Below are 23,948 nucleotides of genomic sequence, written 5' to 3'. Positions count from 1 at the left end.
CGGGGAGGTCGAGAAGCGCGGCGGGACCGCGGCGGCCGCTCCGCACCCTCCTCCGGCCCCGCCGCGGCCCCGGGCCCCGCTCCCGCCGCTCCCCCTCTTGCCCCCCGACCGCGATGGCGCAGGGCGGGCCGCGGGCGTGCGGTGCCCACGCGGGGCGGCCGCTGGAGCTGTTCTGCGAGGACTGCGGGCGCTGCGTGTGCGCCCTGTGCCCGGCCCTGGGCGCGCACCGCGGGCACCGCGCCTGCCTCCTGCCCCACGCCGTGCGCCGCACGCAGGTGGGTGCGGGGCGGAGGGAAGGTTTGCTGCATGCGGGGAGGATTGGTGCCAGCAGCGGCTGCGGGGGAGGGGGCGGGGGGGGTCGGACCGGGGTATGAGCGGGGACCTTCCCGGTTTGGGTGTATGTCGTGCCCCTTTTTCATTCTCGTTTCTGGTACTCGCGCGGTTGGGATTTCTTTTGCCGTGGTTGGGGTAGTGGCAACATCACCGCATCAGAGCAGCTGAACAGCAGCAGGCCAAGTATCTTCAGCCTTCTTTGCTTGCCTAATGAGCAGCTTGCGGGGTTCAGGGTTTGTTGTCACATCAGTTTCGTAGGCTGTGCTGGCTAGCAGAACAAAGTTTCTGTACTTTTCTGTGCTTCGGCGAAGTAAGTGCGTTGTAAATCCCGCATAGACAGGGAGTCAGCCTGCTGCCACTGCACAGGGACATGCACGGGAGGGAAAGAGTTAACCAGCCACACGCGAGCACCCACACAGGTGTGTAAACGAAGGGACGAGGAAGTGAGATTTTGTGTTAGGTCATGTGCAGCACCATTTTATCCTCCGACTTCGGCTTCATTTCTGAGCCTTTTCTTTGCAGACCTTGTGTGTGGAATTGGTGCAGCTTGGTTGCCCTGGGGAACTTGTTTTTATTGCTAGGCTGGATGCACCTTCGGCAGAAACACAGATGCCACGGGGGAAGGGGAAAGGCCATTTCTGTTTATGCCTTTCCACCCCTCCTTCCAGTTTTATTTCTGAGCATGCCATTATATGACATGGAACATCTCTTTGATTAGTACGGGTCGTCTGCCTGCTTGCATTCCCTCACAGCCTTTTGTGCACTCACAGTGTAGTCACATCTGAAACACAGTGCCGTGCCATACGAGCTCCTGTGAGGAAAATTAACTCCATCCCAGTCACAACCAGACTGCAGCTTCTTCCCTAAGATTTTTTTCTTCACCCCACTGTAGCAGTCCATCGAATATCCCAAAGAAGCTTTGTGAGCTTGCCCAATACTTCCTGCTTCTGCTTCGTTTTACTCTGGAGAGCCTGCCAGGAGGCTTGCTGAGTCCTGCACGCTGTGATGCTAAGCTTGGGGAAGCTTAAAAACTTGTAACACAGAGGTTTGATGTAGAGGAGCTTTTTTTTTTGCCCCCTTTTGTCTGTCTGTTCGTTTTCTCTTTTTCGCATTCAGAGAGCTCCTTCGCATTCAGAGAGCTCCTTCCCATTCCTTCTGTGGTATTTTGGAGCAGTGTTACTCAGAGCTGTCCTACAGAAAACAGTAGGAAAAAACAGCTCCTACAGAACTTCCTGCTTGGAAGTTCACGCAGATTGGAGCAGATACACAGGTCATGCTAAACTCCTCTGGCATTTTATTGCTCTTAATGTTAGAGAACATTACAAGGGTAGAGGGCAGTGCACTAGGCTGCAAGCAAACAGCAGCGCAGGGGTAAAACCATTGAAGACATCTGAGCAGTGCAGAGCGCTCTTCCTGCCTGCCGTTCATCCAGAGTATCCCTTTTGAAGCTGGGAACTCACAACAGTGTTTGCATCCCCTTCATGACGCTGAGGCAACGAATAGATGAAGGTGTTGTGGCAACCTGACTTAAGCCAGGGTAAAGCGTACAAAGCTGCAAGTTGTGCTGTTTCCCTGAGGGTCTGATGGACACAGGGGGAGCACGTGCTGTTGATAAAGAGTTGTCTCTGTGTCAAGTTAGGAACTGAGCAGTGTGGAAACTCGTGTTCCCGTGGGAACACTCTGCCCCATAGGAAGTATGTGCTGACATCTACTGGCTTAGGGCTGCAGAGATTTCAGGCACAAACTATCAGTAGTGGTAGCCTAAGAGTTGGTAGTTTGGCCAGGGATTTTGTTTGCTGGGAGCAGTTACTCTGTACAGCCCTTGTGATACGACACCAGCCAGGCAGCCCTTCTTCCACAGAGGATGTTCCACAGCGCTTTTAGCAAGTCCTAGCTGTGAGTGCTAAGAAGAGATGAGAACCACTGTGTGAGGTCCATCAGCTGATTCATCCCTGGATCTAGTTCTGTATAAAATCACCTGGAAGGACTCTCCCGCTGCTCCTGAATGCAGGACATAGGATCAGCAGTCTTTGCACTTGATATGTGTCCTATGAGCCTGACTGCAGCTAGGGGTCTCATCTCTCAGAAATCCTTGCTTTTATAGTGTTTTCACTTGGATGACTTAAGGCATCCAGGCAATCCCTAAAGGAATGTTTTTGGAGTTGAAGTCCTCAGAGTGAATGACATGGGTTGCCTGGCAGTGTGTCAGTTTCTAAAAAAGCTCTTTACCTCTGTAAAGAAAGTAATACTTAACCAGAAATGCTTGGGATTGCCATAAGTATTTGCATATGGTCACTTTTGTGAGGGAGTGAGTGCCCTGTGTTTTAATTGCAGAGAAGGAAGATTGGGTTTTGCTCTGTGGTCTTTGTCAGTCTTTGAGGAAGGGAATGAGGTCTAGGCTGCAAAATAAACTAAAGCAGGCTGATATCTAGAAGAACTCCTGAATCTTCAAGTGATGCAGAATTCTTCTGGTTCTTCAGAGACAAGACTGGAAAACTGTGACTGGAATGGATAGCATAACTAAAGTGTCTTGCTCTATGCAAGAACATTTATCTGCTTGCATGAATGCATCTGTGCCAAGGGCCTTCCAGATGCAGAGTCTCTGACTTTTGCTGGGACCCCATTTTCTTCCGACTTTATCTTAATCAAATGACAAACTACATGTATTTGCACATGTCAGAAGTGCAAACTCTTGACCACGAAGCAACACTTCATGCTCAGTTTGTCAGCCCTTTAAATGCTGTGCTGCCCTGGAGATGTTGCAGTGAGCTGGTACATGTGCAGGCAGATGCTCTTGAGCGGGTCCCAGCTGCAGAACAGGACACTGATGACAGGTACAGCTGGAGCTACATTATCTGATATTTACTGAGAGGCTCTGTTTTAACCCTGGTGCACTGAGAGCGTGGGGCAGCACTGCCTGGATCTTTTATGGTACTAATGACAGAAACGCATCAGAGGGTGCACCAAGACTGTTCCACAGCCAGTTTCAGAGGGCTGTGAGTGAGAAACTGTGGGGCTGGATGTAGCAGAACATGAACAATGCTGTGCTAGCCACACCACAAATATCACAGGTAGTGTGATCACCAGCCAAATGATGATATTTGCTGTTGAAGGCATTCAGACTGCAGCATCACTGTAGTGATAGGGGGTTATGTCTGACTGGTCTTTCTGGGAAGCATCCTGAACTTTCACTGGATTTTGACTCTAGAAGGAGCTTTCCACTGATCCACTGAATAAAAGTTCTTGGTTAGCTGCCCATCAGCTGCTAAATGCATTAGCACATACTCTTGAAATGCACAGCACCGTAGATTTAAAGGTGAAAATGTATTTATCACCATAGGTTTCCCTGTTCCTTAGGAAGGTGGTATTAATTTGGAGAACTCTCCAAATCTTACCCGTATGACCACCAGTTGAAACGTTGAAACCCTTTTAGTTCATCACTGTACTGGCCCTAATAAGCCTCATAAACTTGGTATTTTGGTGGTATATTTCCATATACTCCCCTATATGGAAAACAAGCGGGTACTGATTTCTGTTTTTTACAGATGTTGTTGTGAAGCAGTGTTTTATCTTGTTTCATTGCTGTATAGGAACTCATGGCATCGTGCTTGAGGGATTTAGAAGAGAGAAAAGAGCAAGAAGCTGGTAACAGAAGGAGTGTAGAGCTGGCTGTGAATGATGTGAAGGTAAAGTATGGTTTCCTTCCCCACTGGACGGTCATTTTCCAAGGAGAGACATTTTGTTTTCTCTGTAGCTATTCAAAGACCCAGACACCTACTGCTTCTCAGGAAAAGAGTGTATTCCCTGTATCCATCACAACATATTACACTCTTAAAGGGAGAGAAGAGGGAGAGTTTTGAAAGACCTGGTCCTCATCCCCTGATCAGCTGAACATCTCTGGAAGAACAGTACTGAAATTTTTGTGCAGAGGAATAGCAGGTAGCCCCAGCTGCATATGTTATTCTGGCTTCGCTGATGTATGTTACATTGCACTGAGCTGCATTATTGAGAGTTTGAGTAAGCACAAGAACAGCTCTATTGATTCCATCTTAAGAACAGGAATGTATGCTAAGTTGCACCTCATTTACAGAGCATGAAATGGCTTTTGCCCTAAGAAGCATCTCTAAGCAGCTCTGTCACAGAAGTATCAGTAGGAGTTGGAGGGAGTTCTAGAGGTTTGGTGTCACTTTGTTTTGGAGGCTTTCTCTTCCTAGCAGCTCCTTGTCTCCAGCTTGCTTTGAAAGAGGTCAGAGTCTTGGCACTGACGGACCAGGTCTGCCTCTTGTTGCACTTAGTACCTGACCCTGTAAATTCCAGCTGAAAACAGCACTCTCTGCATAAATAGGCATCTTGGAATCTTCCCTCAAGCTTTTCCATCCAGACATCAGCAAGTCAATCCTGTCTGCCCTCCCTTAAGGGGTGGACACTTGTTAATGAAGAGATGCAGAAAAATCCGTAAAATTGAACCAAAATGCAACACTGAAAGCCTGAGAGAGAAATGTCTGAAATGTTTATGGTCCATTGAGGGTGTGAGACCTCTTCTGCTTCATCTATAGGCACATGCCAGCATGATCAAAAGGCAGCTATCAGAAAAAGTGACCGAGCTCCAGCTACTTCTTCAGGAAGAAGAGAGTCTGGCAAAAAGCTTCATTGATGAAAAGGCCCAGCAAGCCCTGGGAGCACATGCTCAGCAGCTGGAGTCCTGTCAAGAACAGCTTGCAGCCCTAGAGACCTTCTCATGTCGGATCAGACAAATACAACAGGACAGTGATCCTATTCAGTTGCTAGAGGTCGTATCGTATGGTCTCATTCTGCTTCTTACCTTCACAGTCTCTGATAAACTGCTCTAGTGATCTCTTCTGTAGATCCTTTTGTATGTAAGCAGCATCTTTCTAACTGCTTTTTAATTTTCTTTGTGTTGGTGTTTTGGTGAACCAATTTGTTACCTGATTTTAGTTAGGTGTTCCTGCTATGGCATTGATTTCAGATCTGTATGAAATTCAATGTTAATTTTAAGCATATATGGATGAGAGAGATGTATCTCTTAATCTGGAAGAGAAATGTTCTATCAGGTCTTTCCTTGTGCAGTGTCATACGAAGATCTGAGGAAAGGCAGCCCTGTTGGGAACCTCAGGAGGAAGGCTAAAATATCTCATCTCTTTAGCTGCAAGAGATCCTAATCACCGTGAGCAATAGCCATCAGTTTACTGGAGGGGGGCAACACTTTTCCTTTTGCCTACAAATAAATGTCAGCTTCTCTCCCCTAATGATCTTATGATCCCCTTCACCTTCCTTGGGAGAGGTGTGTTGCCATGTGCTTGTGCCCTGACACAAAGCAAAGGATGCCATTCATCTTGGGAAGGCCTCTGGTGTATTTTTGTATCCTTGCAATTTGGCAGACTCTCAAGAGTTTTCATTGTTGTGAGTGATATGGCCCTGGCATTCTGCTGTGTGCACTAGCAACGCACCTCCACATGGAAAGCTGCTCTTCATGATTTTAGGGAGTTTTTTTTTTTTTTTTTTTTGTGGGGAAGGTTGGATTTTAATCTTTAGGTTGCTTTTAAAACTTAGTGGTTTGACTTTCCCATTGTTGGGATTTCCCGCAGAGGGTCCCAGCCAGGCTAAACTCAATTCCATCCCGGAGGGCCCTGTTTTAAACCATGACTGCTGGGTTCTCCATCTCTGGGGCGGCCCCTGGCTCCAATGGCTGGAGAAGTAATGAGGAGGCTAATGAGCGAATAGGCAGTCTGAACACAACCAAGCTTGCCTGTTATGGCCCATAGGTTTACCCAGTGATGGAGCTGTCCTTGCTCTGTGCTGTGGGGGGAGCTGGGAGGGAAGAGTCCTTTCATGTCACTGTCTCTGCTAATTGGAGAATTTGGCTTTCTGCCCTCAGAAGTACACAGAAATCGAGAAGGAAATGAAGGAATCGAGGCAGCTGAGAGAACAGTGGCATCCGGTACCTCTCTCGTTTGAACACATACTTTAACATTATAAGCACTTCTTCAGACTTCTTGAGTCCATTCTGCAGAAACCATTAGAAGCCCGGCTTAAAGAAGGTACCTGGGGGACTGCTCTGAATTTTGCTTTCTTCTGCTCTCTTTGTAAATAAAGTGTGGTTTGTAAGTAAGAACAGGACTTTTACCAAATCAGCTGGAGAAAAGTGCAGTGTTTCAGTCAGTCTTTTGTTTGTCTGATGCTTTTTATCTTCAGTCCTATCCAGTTATTTCAATACAGTTTCCTTCTTTGCAGGCTATGATACCTGCACAGTATATCTGTTCCTTTCTTTCAGTTACTGTTGGGTCTAAGTGCTCTGGCATTGAACACTGGGTACCTGTAAAATTTGAAAGCTTTATTTTTTTTTAATTGATGTACCCAGTGATCTTTCTGCCTCAGTCTGAAAAAATTCTGTGCTTTTTGATACTCCAAAGGTGAGCTAACATGTTCGATTTAGAATTACTTTTGTCTTTGAGCTGGTATTTCATCCTTCAGTGACCTTTAGCATGATTAAGGCAGGAGTTTCCTAATGGGGCACAAGAGCCACAAAACCACATAACCATGGGAAAACCCTGCTGCCCTTTGAGTGAGCAGGCAACACCGGCCATCACATTTCACCCGGCTCCCTTTTAATAATCCCTTTTCTGAGAATTGCCAAGAACAAAACAGCAGGGTGCTGGGGCAAATGGTCAGACTAGATCTGAAAGGCCCCTGCAGGTTGTGTGTAGGATTGCTAGGCAGCATCATGGAGGTGCTCTGTAGCATCTGCAGCTGTCTTCAGAGGCCTGACAGCTCTTGTGTGATAGGGGCTACTTTTTAAGGAATCAGATGTGATTACTTGGTTCTGTGCTCAGTTGTGTAGTTCTTAGGCAACACGGGAGTCCAGCATCTCCATGCTATCCAAAGAGCATAAGATTGAAAGCCTACAGAGTGAGTAGCCCTTCCCCAGAAAAGGTAGCAGAGTTTGTCCATGAAGCTGGAAAATGGAAGTTGAAAAACTGGCAGACTCCCTGAACTGTCCCTTTTCATCCCTGTCCAGATGTTTTCAGCAGCCTTGATGCCACTGCAAAGAAGGAACCTGGAACAGTGTTGAAAACCATGACTCCTGTTGATCGTTTGCTTTTCTTAAAACGTAAGTATGATCAAAAAATCCTAGAATCCCGAGTTGGAAGGGACCCACAAAGAGCACTGAGGTCATGGCGTTGCACAGACAGCCCCAGGAATCACATCACGTGCCTGAGAGCGTTGTCCAAATGCTTCTTGAACATTGTCAGCCTTGGTGCTGTGACCACTTCCTGAGGAACCTGTCCCAGTGCCCAGCCATCCTCTGGGTGAAGAACTTTTTCCTAAACCTTACCTGGCACAGCTTCATACCACTCCGTCAGGTCCTGTCACTGGTCTCCAGAAAGGAGATCAGTGCTCACCTCTCTGCTCCCCCTCAGGAGGAAGCCATAGACTGCAGCGAGGTCTCCCCTCAGTCTCCTCTCCAAGCTGAGCAAGCTGAGTGACTGTAGTCACTCTGACTATGCCTTCCCTTCATCCCATCACCGAGAGTGATCCAGACCAGAAAGCTATGGAGGCACCAGTGTTGGTGCCCTGCCATGATTCCCTTGGCATGCCTTTTCCAGCCCCATTGTCCCTGGAGCTGTAGGTTCCATGGCTCTCTGAAGCCTAACTTTAACCTTAATGGCAGGTTGATGCTGTGGCTGAGGCCCCCATCACCTTGGTGGCCCAGATTAGCAAGGTGTGGAGGCACCAATGTTGGTGCACCGTCACAATGTGCTTGGTGTGAATTTTCCAGCCTGTGTCCTTGGAGCTTGTAGGCTCTTTAAGTTGCTAAACCCCATCATTAACAGAATCTTGGTGCTACAGCTGATGTCCCCATCACAAGGGGTGACCCAGATTTGACAAGTGTGGAGTCCGCAAAGTTGGCACCCTGCCTTATTTAGACTGGAATGCCCTTTCCAGACCCAGTGTCCTTGGACCTGTAGGCTTTCTCACTGTTGGACTTCTTCCAAGGGTCATGATAAATGTAGTTGTTTATGGCTTTGGCTGCAGATGCAAGATCACCAACCTGGGAATACGACAGCATTCACCCAAGGCTGAAATTGTCTGATGACCGTCTGGAAGTAAGCTGCAGCTGGAGGAGGATATTCTACCCCTGTGGCCCCCAGAGGTTCGATAAATTATGGCAAGCGCTAAGCAGAGACGCATTTCTGTCTGGGAGCCATTACTGGGAAGTTGACCTGCTTCATGCTGGAGTAGGATGGTGGATTGGTGCAGCCTACCCTTCCATTGGCAGGAAGGGAGACTCTGAAACCTGCCGGCTGGGCTGGAACAGAGCATCTTGGTGCCTTAAGAAGTTTGAATTTGAATACTGGGCATTTCACAAGGGGGAGAGAATCCCCATCTTCATAGAGGATGACCCTGATCGTATTGGCATTTTTCTGGATTACGAAGCAGGAATCCTTTCATTCTACAATGTCAGTGATGGAATGGCTCATTTGCACACCTTCCACTGCAAGTTCACAGAACCAGTTTATCCAGCCTTGAGACTCTGGGAAGGGTCCATTAGAACATGCAAAATACCATAAGGAAGGAAGCAAAAAAAAAAAAAAAAAGCAGCCTACTATTTTATGCTTTTTCTGTGAAAACCACTTTAGCAATTATCTACATGAATTAATCTCTGTTGTAGGAAAGTTGTAACTAGTTGCTTTTAGAAGGTAAATTCAAGAAAACCAACTGTAATTTCTAATGTCTCTGTCAGTGGGGGAAGGTAATATGGCTCTTATAAATGGTGTTGCCATACCACCCAAAGTGCCATATGTAATATTTTTGTACTTTTTTCAACTTGCAAAATGGAAAAAAATCTAGTGGAAAGAAGCATATTACAGCTCAGACTGGAATGGGGATATTGACATATTTTTTTATGAAGTTCCTCCCCTCATCTGTCTGGAGAGGCTGCAGTTGTGTATGGTAATAGGTTTAGCTTGGTTCAAGCTCAAGTTTATATATTGTATACTGTTATAGTTGACAAAGTCAGATTTGGATAATAAAAGCACTAAGTGAATTAGCTCATACTTATGTGTCATCTTGGAAAAGTCAAACACTCGCATGGACTTTTGGAAAGGTCCCTTCTGAAGCAGGAGCTTTTGAGGCCACATTTAATAGCCACTCACTGGTCTTATATGTGACAGGGCCTTGGAACCTGGCTTCTGGATGGCCCTATTCCTCCCTCTTAAGTGCAAACATGAGAAACAGCTGCGTGCAACCTGCAACAGAGTCTGAAATGCCTGTAAGGCTCACAGGTGCAATAAAAACACTAGGTCAGCGGGGCATTTATGCCCAACTTATCTTTCTGTCGACTCTGCAAAGGCTCTTTAACTGCAGCTGGATAAACACATGTTCACATAAAACTAGGAGACACAGCTTGCAATTTTCTGTATATGGATATTTTTCCCCCCCAATACATTAATTAAAGTCTTGGAAAATTTTGGAGCCCACATTCACAGCAGTATCTAGGACCAGCCCTGCTAGACTCAAGAACCACTGCTATTTGAAGCAGGTCAGGTAATCTTACAGTTTCCAAATACTAAAGGCCCTGGAGTCATCACCAGTGCTAGCAAAGGCAAGGTCTGACCATAGGCTGAAATGGAGAAACAAGAGCTTATTTCATAAGCTTAATTTATTTTTCAAATTTGAAATAATAAAAAAAAAAAATCTTTTAACAATTGAGTAGTTTTTTAATTTAAGGCAAGCATACTGTATCAGTCACAGCTCACACATGGTCAAGCACGACTCAATCTCTGCTTCTCCGTTTGAAGACATGAGTACAGTTTCCTCAGAATTGCAGAAGGGTAAACATTTTGAAAGTGAACAGCTCACAGGTACAAAAACACCCCCCACCAAAATTCAAGATACTTCACCACCTCGTGACCAAAATAAAAGCATCAAGTTCCAAGTAACCCATCACTAGTAAATGATTCCACCACAGAAGAAAAAGCAGATGAATTATACCAAAGCAGTTCTGTGCTAAGAGAGCTAATTGGGGAATGCCCGGTTTGCAGCTGCTTCCATATGGCCCCTTCCTGGTCACAGGGAAAAGCAGCAGGCTCATAGCAGTGGAATAACATAATGTATTCGCTTGTTAGAACAGGAAAAGGGCTGTTCAACCTTCTCCAGCATTTGGCTTCCAACCTAAAAAGTTGCCCCCCCAGGTCCAACAGAGGTAACCAAATGCTCAGCAGAACCGATTAAGATCCAGGCTTCCCTCAGCTTACAACAGATGCTTCTGACAAATTTTAAAGCACAGGTTAAGTTTATTTCAACTGATCCATCTCAGAGCTACTTTTCTCCCCTGCTTAATCTGTCTGGCTTGCCCTCCTGTGTTTCAGTTCACAAAAAGGGTTCTCTTGCCCCTTAAATGGGACCTTTCTACATATCCAGCGTGCTTCCTTTCTTGGTACTATCTCTTGAAAACCTAAATTTCTCAAGAAGCTCATTTTCCCCCCAGAGTCCAGATTCCTGCAACCCAGTGTTTTATCACGAGACTTTTCATCTTAAGGGGGTGGGCAAGATGGCAAGGACAGCACTGCTTGCTCCACACGGAGAGGGGCCTAGAAAAGGTGGCCTAACCAAAGCTCATCTCCACCCTTCACCTGGTTGGTTAACTGCGGCCAACGGGCATCTTCTGTTGCGGTCAAACAAAGATTAAAAGGCATACACCTGCCTCCAAAGGTGTACTCAAATTAACACTCGCATGCTGGAACATCAGAACCATGCTCGATACGGCGAACAGTGGACGTCCTGAGCGCCGCTCTGCTCTAATTGCCCATGAACTGTCACGACTCAACATTGACATCGCTGCTCTTAGTGAAATTCGTCTTCATGAGGAAGGCAGCCTTAGAGAACATGGTGCCGGTTATACACTTTACTGGTCAGGTAAACCCAGATCTGAAAGGCATCTCTCAGGAGTTGGCTTCATGATTAAAAACTCTGTTGTCTCTAAACTTGAAAATCTGCCGACTGGTCATTCTGATCATATTATCTCCCTACGCCTGCCATTACACAACAAGCAACATGCTGTTCTCTTTAGTATATATGCCCCAACTCTCCAAGCTGACCCTGCTGAAAAAGATAAATTCTACAACAACCTGCACCGCCTTATCTAAAAGGTTCCTGCAGATGATAAGACCATTATCCTTGGTGATTTCAATGCCAGAGTAGGAAAGAACTCTGAAGCCTGGAAAGGAGTACTAGGCAATCATGGTGTTGGGAACTCAATGATAATGGTCACCTTCTGCTAGAGTTTTGTGCTGAGCAGCAGCTTACCATCACCAACACTATCTTTCAGCAGAAAGACAGTCTGAAGACAACCTGGATGCATCCTAGGTCCAAGCACTGGCACCTCACTGATTACATCTTGGTCAGACAGAGAGATATCCGCGATGTTTGTCACACCCGCGTGATGCCTAGTGCAGAATGCCAAACAGATCATCGCCTTGTGCGCTGTAAACTTAACCTCCACCTTAAGTTCAAACCTAAAAAGGGAGGCATTCCTAGAAGGAGACTTCAAGTTAACAGCTACAGTGAGGGACTGCTTCCAGGCAAATCTTCAATCCAAGCTCGAAGTTCATTCCACAGATCCCTCTCCCGAAGCGCAAGCGCTTTGGCAATTTACTAAAAATAGCATTCTGCAGTCCTATGAAGAATCCTTAGGGTTCTCCTTCAAGAAAAACAAGGACTGGTTTGATGAAAACAATCACGAGATCCAGGAATTGTTGAGTAAGAAGAGAACTGCTCACCAAGCCCACCTTGCTCAGCCATCTTGTCATATAAGAAAAGCAACCTTTCGAATCACAGGTAGCAAGCTACAACAGAAACTTCGTGACATACAGAACAAGTGGTGGACCAGTCTTGCGCAAAAACTCCAATTATGCGCAGATACAGGTGATTACAGGGGATTCTATGAGGCCTACGGTCCTACACACCAGGTTCAAAGCCCTCTACTCAGTGCAGGTCGCCAAACACTTCTCACAGATAAAGTTTCCATTTTGAATCGATGGTCTGAACACTTCCAGACTCTCTTCAGTACTAGCCGTGTAGTTCAGGACTCAGCAATGCAGTTCATTTCTCAACAACCAGTGAAAACAGAACTGGACACTGCCCCCACCATGGGAGAAATTCTTAAAGCAATACAGCAGGTGAAAATTGGCAAGGCAGCTGGGGTTGATGGAATCCCACCTGAAATCTGGAAGCATGGCAGCCAAGCACTCCATGCTAAGTTTCACAAATTTCTGGTGCACTGCTGGGAACGAGGTGAACTGCCTTCAGACCTTCGTGATGCAGTCATTGTCACGTTGTACAAGAGGAAAGGAGATTAATCAGACTGCTCAAATTACCGAGGTATTACTCTGCTCTCCATTGCTGGTAAAATCCTTGCAAGAATTCTTTTGAACAGATTAATACCCACCATAGCAGAAGATCCTCTGCCTGAAAGCCAGTGTGGTTTCCGAGCCAACAGAGGTACCACAGACATGGTATTTGTTCTCAGACAACTGCAAGAGAAGTGTCGGGAACAGAACAAAGGACTCCATGTTACCTTTGTTGATCTCACCAAGGCTTTCGATACTGTGAGCAGAAAAGGTCTGTGGCAGATTTTGGAATGTTTAGGATGTCCTCCCAAGTTCCTCAAAATGATCATCTCACTTCATGAGGACCAGCGCAGTCAAGTCAGAAATGGTGATGCACCTTCTGAGCCATTTCCAATAGCCAGTGTGTGAAGCAAGGCTGCGTTCTCGCATCAACTTTATTCACGATCTTCTTCAGCATGATGCTCCAAAGGGCCACGGCAGACCTCGATTTTGAAAACGGTGTCTACATTCGATATCGTACCGATGGGAGCCTTTTCAGCCTAAGGCAACTGAAGGCCCACACTAAGACCTTAAATCATCTTGTCCATGAGCTGCTTTAAGCTGATGATGCCGCCCTCGTCACCCACACAGAAGTAGCTCTGCAGCGTCTAACATCCTGCTTTGCAGAGGCTGCTGAGCTTTTTGGTCTGGAAGTCAGCTTGAAGACAGAAGTTTTATATCAGCCTGCACCTCAGGAAGTCTCCCATCATCCCCATATCACCACTGGTGAAAGAGCGCTCAAATCAGTCCAGCAGTTTAATTACCTGGAAAGCATCATCTCCTCAGACAGTCAGATTGATGCAGAAATTGACAACAGGTTAGCAAAGGCATACAGAGCTTTCGGTAAACTCCATAAAAGAGTGTGGCAAAACAAACACCTGAAGTACTAAGATCAGCGTTTACAGAGCCATTGTACTGTCTACTCGTTTATATGGATCTGAATCCTGGGTCATTTGCCGGCACCACTTGCGTCTCTTAGAACGCTTCCATCAGCGCTGCCTCTGCACAATGCTCAACATCCACTGGATGTGACCAACACGTCTGTCCTTGAACAGGCAGCAGTCCCAAGCATTGAGGCCATGCTGCTGAGAACTCAGCTGCGCTGGGCAGGGCACGTCTCCAGGATGCAGGACCATCGCCTCCCTAAGATCGTGCTCTATGGGGAACTTGCCACTGGCTGCCGCAAGAGAGGAGGCCCGGAGAGGAGATACAAGGACTGCCTGAAACAATCCCTCAGCCTTGGCAATATTGATCACCACCATTGGTCTACCCTGTCTTCCAGTCGGGAGGCCTGGAGACACACCATCTATAATGCTGCTGCTGCTTTTGAGAACACATGCAGGATCACTCTTGAGGAGAAAAGACAATGCAGAAAGAATCGTGTCTTGTCGATATCACCTGGAGAGTCTTTCTGCTGCGCCTTCTGCAACTGGACTTGTCTACCTTGCATTGGCCTTTTTAGCCATCCGTGCGCTTGTACAAGCATGGCTAGAGCCCTTCTCAAATCTTCGTTTGCAAAGCCTAGCCATGATTTCATCTTAAGGCTTTCATCTTAAGAAAAATTCATCAGGTTGCATGTGCAGTTTTCTGTTCTGTGTATGTGAACTTTCACTTCGCTGCCTTCAACTCCAGCTACACTCCTGCTATTACAGGGTTGAGGCAGATGGCAGAAGACGAAGGAACATCAAAAGATAAGGGGTTAGAACAACTCAAAGCTGTTCAAGTAGAAAGTTTTCTAGTAGAAAAAATTTCTGTGATTTACTGTATCCTTAACAGAAAAAGGAAGCCAGACAGCAGCAGACTGTGGTCTCAGATTTGGCAAAATTCCAAATTCATCTATGTTAAGTGGAATGGAGAAGGGAGGAGCATGGTATTTCCTAGGCACAAAGCTATACAGTTTCTAATAAAATGCTCTTCATAATTTATATCCCCTTGCTTCAGAAACTTCCCACTAATGAGAACCTGAAAATGCTAACCTGCTTGGATCCCCATAATTATGCCCCTTTCTTTTAACTGATCATGTTGCTACACTTAAATATGTTGTGCAGTAGTTCATCATGAAACATGGAGTGGGTAGTGCTTTGGTTTAGCACTTCACTTTTTTTACATGATTTTCCACGACTTGCTCAGTGATGGTTTCGTCTTCTTCGATACTTTTTTTAACCTTCTGGCCCACCAGGTCGAAGATGGATTCTGGTGGAAATCCCTTTGGCTCTCCCACCTTCACTGTCAGCATGTCAAGTGTCAGGATGGCACCTTCAGGAATTGCCACTCTGGCCACAACAGACTTTCCCAGCTACAGGAGGGGGGGGATAGGGGGGAGAAGAAAGTTTTAAGTCAAACACATTGCTAGGCTTAGTATACAAAAAAAGGATAAAAAATACTCTACAGTTATTTGGGAAAGAGTTTTCCCCCCTCTGCATTATTTATTCCAAATGAAGGCTGATTAGCATGGAAGCCTTCACTGTAACCAGGCTGCTGGGAACATCCAGAACCTGTCTGAACCTGGATGGTGGCCTACTGGAATGTTCTGAAATCACAGAGGAGGGAATCTGATTAGAAGGACTGGTATTTTAGCTTAATGTAAAAGCAGCTCATATACAATCATATAGACATATTATTCCCATTAGTATTACTGAGTACTTGGCACTAGTGAGGCTGCACCTCAAACACTGTGTCCAGTTTTGGGCCCCTCACTACAAGAGGGACACTGAGGTGTTGGAGCGAGTCCAGAGAAGGGCAACGAGGCTGGTGAAGTGTCTAAAGAACAGGTTTATGAAGAGCAGCTGAGGGAGCTGGGGTTGTTCAGTCTGGAGAAGAGGAGGCCCGGGGGGACCTTATGGCTCTCTACAACTGCCTGAAGGGCAGGTTGTAGCCAGGTAGGGGTCAGTCTTTTCTCCCAGGCAGCTAGAAAAGCAGGACAAGAGAAAATGGCCTCAAGCTGTGCCTGGTGAGGTTTAGATTGGATATTAGGAAAAATTCCTTGACCAGAAGGGTTATTAAGCGCTGAAACAGTCTAGAACAGGGAAGTGGTTGGGTCAGCATCCCTGGAGTTATTTAAAACATATGTGGCACTTAGGAACATGGTTTAGTGGTGGACTTGGCAGTGTTAGGTTAGCAGTTGGACTCAACGATCTTAAGGGTCTTTTCCAACCTAAATGAAATGATTCTGTATTTCTACTCCACTTACTTAACTACTGGATGATAAACACAGAACTCCATTATGCTCAAAACTGCCAAGAAAAAACTGCAGTGAGACATTTTTGGAGTGCAGAGGCAGAAACACTACTGCAATGAACAAACAGCAAGCTGTTTTTCTGAATATAGAGAATTAGCTACAGGTCTAAATGAGCTGCAGGTTTACAAGAGCTAAAAGCAAAAGTTACCTTTTCATTGCAAGCCATTTCACAGGGCAAGAGTTGCTTGATTGGAGAACCCATTGCCTTTTCCACAGTACGGATGGCTTTCACCAACTCCACCAGCTCATCTGGCTCCAGAGATGCTTGGTGGTCGCTTCCTTTCCATGTTTTGTCAAGAGTCACGTGGCGTTCCACCACTTTGGCACCCATAGCCACAGCTGCCACTGAAATGGCTATGCCAGTCTCATGTCCCGAATAGCCAATGGGGATATCAGGAAAAGCTGACTGATATGCCTTGAACCACAACAGAGTTGGTCTGAATTACCAAGGTGGCATTTCAAAGAGAAAGCAAACTTAACAGTGATAACTGCAATAAAAACGCACAGGCAACTATTGTGTCACAAAACAGGCAGCTGGTTATGCTGAGAATGCATTTTTTTTACATTCAGCAAGTCACACTGCATTACCAATTGCCACATTCTAAATTTCACTAACATTATCAATACCAACAAGAAAAAGGAGGTATGTTCTTTTCTACAGCTCAATGTTTTTCCTTTTAATTCGGTTCTAGTATTCCAGGTCTTCCAAGCCTACATCACTGTAAGTAACAGTAATAGTGTTCTATTTTCATACAAGAACCCAGTGGACTGGTAAAACTTAATCTATATCCAAACCAGATTTCTTCAACTCTGTATTTAAATTCTGAAGCAATCTTTTAACCCATACATAGGGGACAGTCATCCATTCCTAAAGGCAATTAAATGCAGCCATGTTGCATTCTGCTAAAAATAACATACTACGTGCGCATAAATCTAAGCTGGTGCTTGAACACTGGCCACTTTCTTACATCACTCTTAGGAATATCCAAGTAATATTTCCAGTAAAGGGAACTATCCCATGGTTTAATCCATTTTTTTCTCTGCTCTGAAAGTCACATGAAGGTTTTTTACCAGAAGCTGCTGGTCTAGCTCCCCATTTAGAGTTATGTTCTCACTTCCATGCACTTTCTTAATGGTAACAGTCTACACAATTTTTCTTTGCACTATAAAGCACAGGGTTAACCTGTTAACCAAGTGCCATACTTTCCTCTGTTGAGCTGTGAATACTCCAGTAATATCCTCTATCATATTCCTCAAAGACGAGTTTTGCTAAAAAAGGATCTTTTGGGTCTCTTTAGTTCAACATTTGCGTGACTTAGAGGAACTCGATACATCTCCTAACTTCTCAGAAGCAAATTCCAGCACGCCAAAGACCTGGAAATGTATCTCAGCAGAAGTGCACAGCTCTTCTCCACTACCCTACGCAGGGGTTACTCACTGACCGATATCACGCGGAGATTGACGTCCTCTGGCTGAAGTGGGTATGCACTGGTGCACTGCAGGAAGCAGAAGTTTGGGTTGATGGGCTTCACAATCTCATAAACCTGATGCATTGTGTTCATTGACTGCATCCCGCTGGAAATCACCATTGGGCGACCTAGCCATTAGAAAACACACAAAAATGTTGTCCTAGGTCTGCAAGAAAGCTGCACAAGATTAAATTAGCCTCTTGTAGTAAATTAATCCAGTAAAACTAGAAAGGAATGCTGGGTGAACCTTTTTTCCCCAAGCCTAAGAGTGAGTTTCCTCTAAAGAAACTTCAGGTTTTTTCCCATAAATCAAGTGGATGAAAGTTCTAGTAACTGATCTACTGAGACACAGTGATGTTTACCAAGATGGCTCAAAGAAAATGCTCACCTTTCTTTGCAGTCTTTTCCAAATACGGAAAATTATTTGTATCTCCTGATCCTACTTTGAAAAATGGAACATCCAATTCATGCAGAAATTCCACGGCCATCTGCAAGGAAAAGAAATCACTGCATTTTAACACACCAGCTGGATCAAAGGATAAAGAACTACTGTGCTGGGAAATAACCCTTCAGAATAGCAAAACCAGAGCTTAGTTAAATAGGTAGGTGTTACAGACATCTCCCCAAAATACACTGCTCCTGAAGCAACATCTGCTATCCTGATATTGGTTTCTGTCTTCCCTCCAGGTGAAAGTATAACTATGGTGCCTTCTTTCACACCTGTGCCTTTTCTCTACAGGTTTTCGACTGGGATCACAGTTGGAAGGCAGGCTCTTTGGTCTCCCAGCCACAGGTAGTCAGCCAGCTGTAGGAACTGCTGCTTAGCACAGGAGAGTTCCCTTGCTCCTCTAACTTATGGATGAACTTGTGTGCCACAGCATTCCTGCTTATTTTTTTTTTTTAGCACCATCAGAGAGAGCAACTACCTGCAGATGAGAGCTTGCCCTTTGAAGAAATGCGTTACAGGCACGCAGTCAGTCTTCCAGCCACACACTTCCTGCAGGTCAGAAATATTAAACCACAGAGAGTTTAAAACTACAGGTTTTAAACTGTCTTTGAATAGATGTGCCACACTGAAAAATTTGTACAAGCATATTAAATAGGCACCTGAAAAAAAAGAAGCACCCGAGAAAGGAAATCCAAAAATGGGCTTGCATCTAGGAGAGGCACTAGAAAATAAAATATGGCAAAGAAAAGACTATCAGTTTACTCAAATGCTAATTATACTCTGCTTTTGCCTAAAAATAAGTGTGCCATATTGAAGACAATTCAGGAATTACTGAAGGCTCCCTGAAAAATGGTTTTACATCAGTAATGATCTTATAAAAATTAGTACTTTCAAGGAAGAATATTCTAATTCCAAACCTATTAAAGGCAAGAGATATTTCAATCCTCCATTTGACCTCCTGAGACAACAGTGAAGTAGTTACCTTTGTTCCCCATCAATCACTCACAAATACTTTTAATTTCTCCAGCTCTTTCCTTGTTGCAGTTAAATTTACTTAGTGCCAGAGTGCTAATGTCCAGAGGAGAAACTCATCTTATTTGGTCTAATTTTTCTATCATCAGTATGATGGAGATGCAATTTCTTGTACCTAGGATGCATAACATCTCTTTAATATAGTTTATTCACTAAAATGCATTGTGCATAAAGACAATGAATATGTTATATTAAAAACCCACAGATCTAATCTCAGGAGATGGCACAAAATGAAATAAAGCCACTCTTCATTAGGTAAATATCTCTTGGAAATTGGCAGCTTTTCTGTAGGAGATTCAAGGATCAGGAAGTAATGTCAAGTAGCAGGAATGACATTAAAGGGAGTGGTTCAGTGAGATCCTGTTTTGTCTCCAGTACACACTGCAACAGAATAGATAAAGAAGGTATTCATAGCCTTTGTATTTACTTCACACATCACTTCACTGATTGCCTCATATAGTTAAACACACAATTTAACCTCTTTGACAGAGCTGGAGTTCCGGAGATGATGTTAAATTTACAGAAGTTAACATATTCTCGAGGACTTACTACGTCAATTTATGCCATGTTTTCCTTAAGTTCCAAAACCATGCCTTGCAGAAATGCCACCAGAGATCTTATCAGATGTGTAAAGTAATTACTGTTCAAACAAGAAGGCACAAACATGTATCAGTTCTATTAATCAGCTGATAAGGTCACACCCAATGGAGCACAGCAGAGAGAAAGAGGCATCCCAGAGGCAGAAAGGGATCTTAGCTGCTGCATATGCAAGGTGTTCTGTATTGCACTATAGCCTTTAAAAAACAGAGGCTTTAACATCAAAGAAGGAGTGTGGGTTTTTTCTCCCCCCTGCAAAGACACGCGGGTCTTTAAGATCCCAGATACAGAAGTCCAAGAATCCAGGGTTAAATTACTCCTCTGTTAGAGGACTACATGGTTTTCAGCAGGTCTTCTAGACATGAAGACATGACAAAAAAACATGGCACCACTCTCTTCACACAGATCTATTTCTGAATCCACGGCACTGAGCTTCTGCCGTACACACAAAACATCTTCTTGTCTGTCACGCATTCTGAAGTAGTTCTTTACAATATTTGGTGCTTGTACCACCTCAGCAGAGGCACAGCAATTCAAAGATTTTGGTCAATAGGACAGTAAAGTTGACAGCAGCAGTAAGAATGGCCAGAAGACTAGAAAAGACATCATAGAAAAAGGTTGAAGGAATTAAAATTGTCTAGTCCAGAGATTACAAAGAGAAGAGGTGCTGAATTATCAGAAAGGATCTCCTTTAAAAAATAAAAGTATAAACTTTTACATCAGATAAGGCAGGACAAAAAATCATGAGGAAGGAGATAACCCTAATATATTAGGAATTCTCTCTGATGGTAAGAGAGTGAGGCACTGAACGGATCACCTTAAAATATTAGGTTAAGTCACATCCTTATCCCATCCTGGATAAGGCTGCTTGCAGGAAACCAGGGACATTGATCTGCTGGCCATATGCAAGAGTGGCTAGCATACTCCTGCTAGGGTCTCTTTCAGTCTGCTTTTCTGTATTTTCTAGGCCACAAAGAAAAGGAAAGCAATCTATAATCTCTGATCTACACTGAGGTTCAACTGTTACCTGATCTTTCCTGTTTACACATTTCAAATGTAGAAATTCATCATCCACATATTCTTTCTGTGCAGAAACTATCACGCCTAATAATACCCGACAGACACAACAGCTGGACTCCACTGTCATTCCAGCATGGCTTACATACCTCATCCATGCCAGAAGCTGTGAAGAAAATGCCAATCTCCTCGGCATACTTCTTTAGTTCTCTGTATTGGTCATGGCTAAACTCCAAGTGGCGCTTGTGCTCCCCATAGGTCTTTCCCCAGGAGTGTTTAGAGGTGTAGGGCCTTTCCAAGGCTTTCTTGTTGAATTTGTACTCCAGTTCACTCTTCTGGAACTTAGCACAGTCTGCTCCACATTCCTGCAAAAGAAGCTGGTGCACACTGAGTGGCAGTGCAAGAAAAACTGCACTCATCCTAAGTCTGAACACAAGAACTGATCAACTGATATGCTCATTTGCTGTGGAGTTTTCACAGCATCATCACCACAGCAGTCACAGAAATGGTAATGAACACAGAGTGACTGAGGACCTGCAGACATATAAGCCCTTTTACTTCAACACTTAGTAGAGCAGCAGTCTAGATACTAAACCTACAGAACTGCATAGCCTCTTGCTATGAAGGCCGCTTATTTGAGGAGCTGATTTCTGTGGTGTCTTTTTCCAGCTCAGCTGTGACTTTATAATTTTACATTGAAACAAGACACAGGATTCTGTGGAACAAGGAATTTGAATGTGAAATTCACAGGATCATCAAGATTGAAAGAGACCTTCGAGATCATCCAGCCCAGCTGTCCACCCAGCACTACCACTGTAACCCTTGAATCAGCCAGTGCCAGACCCAGATGCCTTGTGAACACCTCCAGAGATAATAATCCACTGGAAGTGACACATAAAGATACATCCTCATCACAGTATTTTGCACTTACACCACTGTTACAGCTCTGAACACACTGTGCCCTGAGCTGGTTTTCAGTGATGTGCCATTTTCTCTCTAACAGACATAACATCAAATTTCAAAGCAGCCTGGCTGTCTTCCTGGACAACACAAGCATTACCTGAAAAAAACCTCAGTGCAACCAGGTCAAACTGGAGGTTCATCAGAAATGGTTCATCAGCTGCCCGATCCTTCCTAAATTCCCAAATTCCCTCACACCACAGCTGCAGGGCTGTGGCTGTCATCACACAGAATCACAGAATCAAATAGGCTGCAAAAGACCTGAGATCACCGGGTCCAACCTGTGGCCGGACACCAACACGCCCACCAGAGCACGGCACTGAGGGTCGCGTCCAGCCTTTCCTTAAACAGTCCAGCCTTTCGTGAGAGGCCTCCAGGGGCAGCGGCTCCCCCACCTCCCTGTGCAGCCCGTTCCAGTGTCTGATCACCCCTTCTATGAAGAGTCTCTCCCTATGCCCCATCTAAACCTCTCCTGGCACAGATCGAGGCTCTGTCCCTTCATCCTGTCGCTTGGCTGCCTGGGAGAAGAGCCCGACCACCCATCTGACCACAGCCTCCTCTCAGGCAGCTGTAGAGGGGGACACAAGTCCTCTTTAAAAGACTCCTCTTCTCCAGACTAAACCTCTCCGGCTCCCTCCGCCGCTCCTCACGGGACACGCGCTCCACACCCAGCCACGAAGTCGAGCGCAAGGATCTCGCTGCAGACAGACCCTCTGCTTCAGGAATGAGCCCCCCAGCAAGTGACCCCGCTCCTCCCGAGCGGCACCACGGCGCGGAGGAGACGCCGCTCCCCGCGGGCAGCGCCCCGGGGCCCTCCCTCGCTCGCCCGCCCGCCTCCCCCCCGCGCACCTTGGCCATGCGGATCATGCGCTTGGCGATGTCCAGGTCGCCCTGGTGGTTCTGCCCGATCTCGGCGATGATGAAGCACGGCTGGTCGCCGCCGACGCGCCGCCCGGGGCACAGCTCGATCTCCCTCGGCATGGTGGGTGACACGGAGACGCTCCGAGATGGCGCCCGCTCCTCCGCCCGTCTGCCCGCGACTGCGCCCCGCTCCCCGGCCCGCGGCCACGCCCTCCCAGCCGCGGCCAATCAGCGCCGCCGGAGGCGTGGCCGCCTCCCCCATTGGCCAGCGCCCGGGAGGAGGCGGGCGGGCGGCAGGGGACGCCGTGCGGCCGCGGAGGGGCCGGGGGGCGTGGCCTACGCAGAGCCGGAGGCGGGGCTGGGCCGGGCTGGGCTGGGCTGGGCTGGGCTGAGCGTGCTCCGCCCTTGTCCGGGAGCGTATCCATGTCCGTGTCCGTGTCCGTGTCCGTGTCCCTGTCCCTGTCCCTGTCCGTTCCCGTTCCCATTCCCAGGGCCCTCCGGAGATCCCGCGGTCCCGGATCGCCTGCGGGGGCACCGCCGGACTCGCCGAAGGAGCGCTTTGGGTGCGGGCAGAACGCCATTTCCCGGGAAACGCAAACCAGCCGGGAGCCGCACCTAAGAGGCCGTGAAGATGCGTTGATACGGAGAGCACTTACGAGGGCTCAGAATTGTAGAGTCACAGACTCGTCAAGATCGGGAGAGACCTTTGAGATCGTCCAGTCCAGCACTGCCACTGTGACCACTAAACCCCTAAGCCACATCACCCATCCGGATGCCTCTTTAACACCTCCAGGGATGGTGACTCCAGAACTCCCTGGGCAGCCCATTCCAGTGCCTGACCACCCTGACAGGGAAAAATTTTGACTAATATCTAATCTGAATCTCCCCTGTCTCAGGTTACAGTCATTTCCTCTGCTCCTCTCACTGCATAGAAGAAGACATGATAGAAGAAACTGGTCCCCACCTCACTAAAAACCTCCTTTTGAGGTAGTTGTAGGGATTTGGTTCAGACAAAACTTCCAATGATACACTGAAATAAATGGGAAAGTGGGTAGTGGCTACCTGACAGGCTGCTGAAGAGCTCCAAGTCTAGGTGTTGGTGTAATAGACTTGATTAAAAAAAAAACCAGAAATTAAGAATTAATGTTCTGGATATGATGAAGATATGTAGAGGATAGAAATAGAAAACAGAAATAGTTCCTATTTCCTCTAGCAGCTGCCTGCTGTGTTTAGTAAGGAGCTAAAACTGATGGTTAGGCAATCAAAACCACTGAAGACAGGAAAGTCCCTACAGTCATTTCTGTTGACCATAGACAGCAATCTCTGATATGACCACAGAACACATAGAGACAGATAATACTGTGCTCCTTGAATGGAAAGGAAACCATGCCAGAGGATTTCATGTGATCAAAGTGAGGTTAAACTTGGTAATGAGATGGAGAGTATCAGGAAGGTCTCCAGTACTGGTGATGTAAAACATAGGACTGCAGCTGTTTCAACAGTCCTGCTGCTGGAAGTCCCAGTATTATGGGGGAGAAAAAAAAAAAAAAAAAAAAAAAAAAAAAAAAAAAAAAAAAAAAAAA

General features: G+C 46.0%; 2 protein-coding genes across 3 annotated transcripts in view; one reads left to right on the top strand and one right to left on the bottom strand.

Moving 5' to 3' along the window:
- Window positions 1-113: 113 nt before the first annotated feature.
- TRIM14 (tripartite motif containing 14) lies at window positions 114-9,406 on the top strand. The gene is given in 6 exon segments (XM_027882610.1): window positions 114-275; window positions 3,924-4,019; window positions 4,890-5,123; window positions 6,230-6,392; window positions 7,370-7,462; window positions 8,389-9,406. Coding segments are annotated over 6 exon segments (1,284 nt in total). The 3' UTR covers window positions 8,925-9,406.
- Window positions 9,407-14,280: 4,874 nt separating this feature from the next.
- The window catches only part of NANS (N-acetylneuraminate synthase), a 19,778-nt gene continuing 10,110 nt past the window's right edge, over window positions 14,281-23,948 (bottom strand). Inside the window, exons 2-7 of one of the 2 annotated variants that reach the window (XM_027882612.1) lie at window positions 22,354-22,485; window positions 20,694-20,909; window positions 17,839-17,938; window positions 17,424-17,578; window positions 16,130-16,396; window positions 14,281-15,039 (exon numbers count right to left, since the gene is read on the bottom strand). In XM_027882612.1, coding sequence (XP_027738413.1) covers window positions 14,830-15,039; window positions 16,130-16,396; window positions 17,424-17,578; window positions 17,839-17,938; window positions 20,694-20,909; window positions 22,354-22,485 — 1,080 coding nt within the window. In that variant the 3' untranslated portion in view covers window positions 14,281-14,829. Of the gene's footprint in view, window positions 15,040-16,129; window positions 16,397-17,423; window positions 17,579-17,838; window positions 17,939-20,693; window positions 20,910-22,353; window positions 22,582-23,948 lie in introns of those variants that run through there. The other variant, XM_027882611.1, reaches the window with a different exon arrangement.

The sequence above is a fragment of the Empidonax traillii genome, unplaced genomic scaffold (assembly GCF_003031625.1).
Source record: "Empidonax traillii isolate 1590-97213 ecotype Southwest subspecies unplaced genomic scaffold, ASM303162v1 scaffold108:size1079785, whole genome shotgun sequence".
Taxonomy (NCBI): Eukaryota; Metazoa; Chordata; class Aves; order Passeriformes; family Tyrannidae; genus Empidonax; species Empidonax traillii.
The sequence above is the reverse complement of the archived record's forward strand: the minus strand, read 5'-3'. Positions and strand labels throughout refer to the sequence as shown.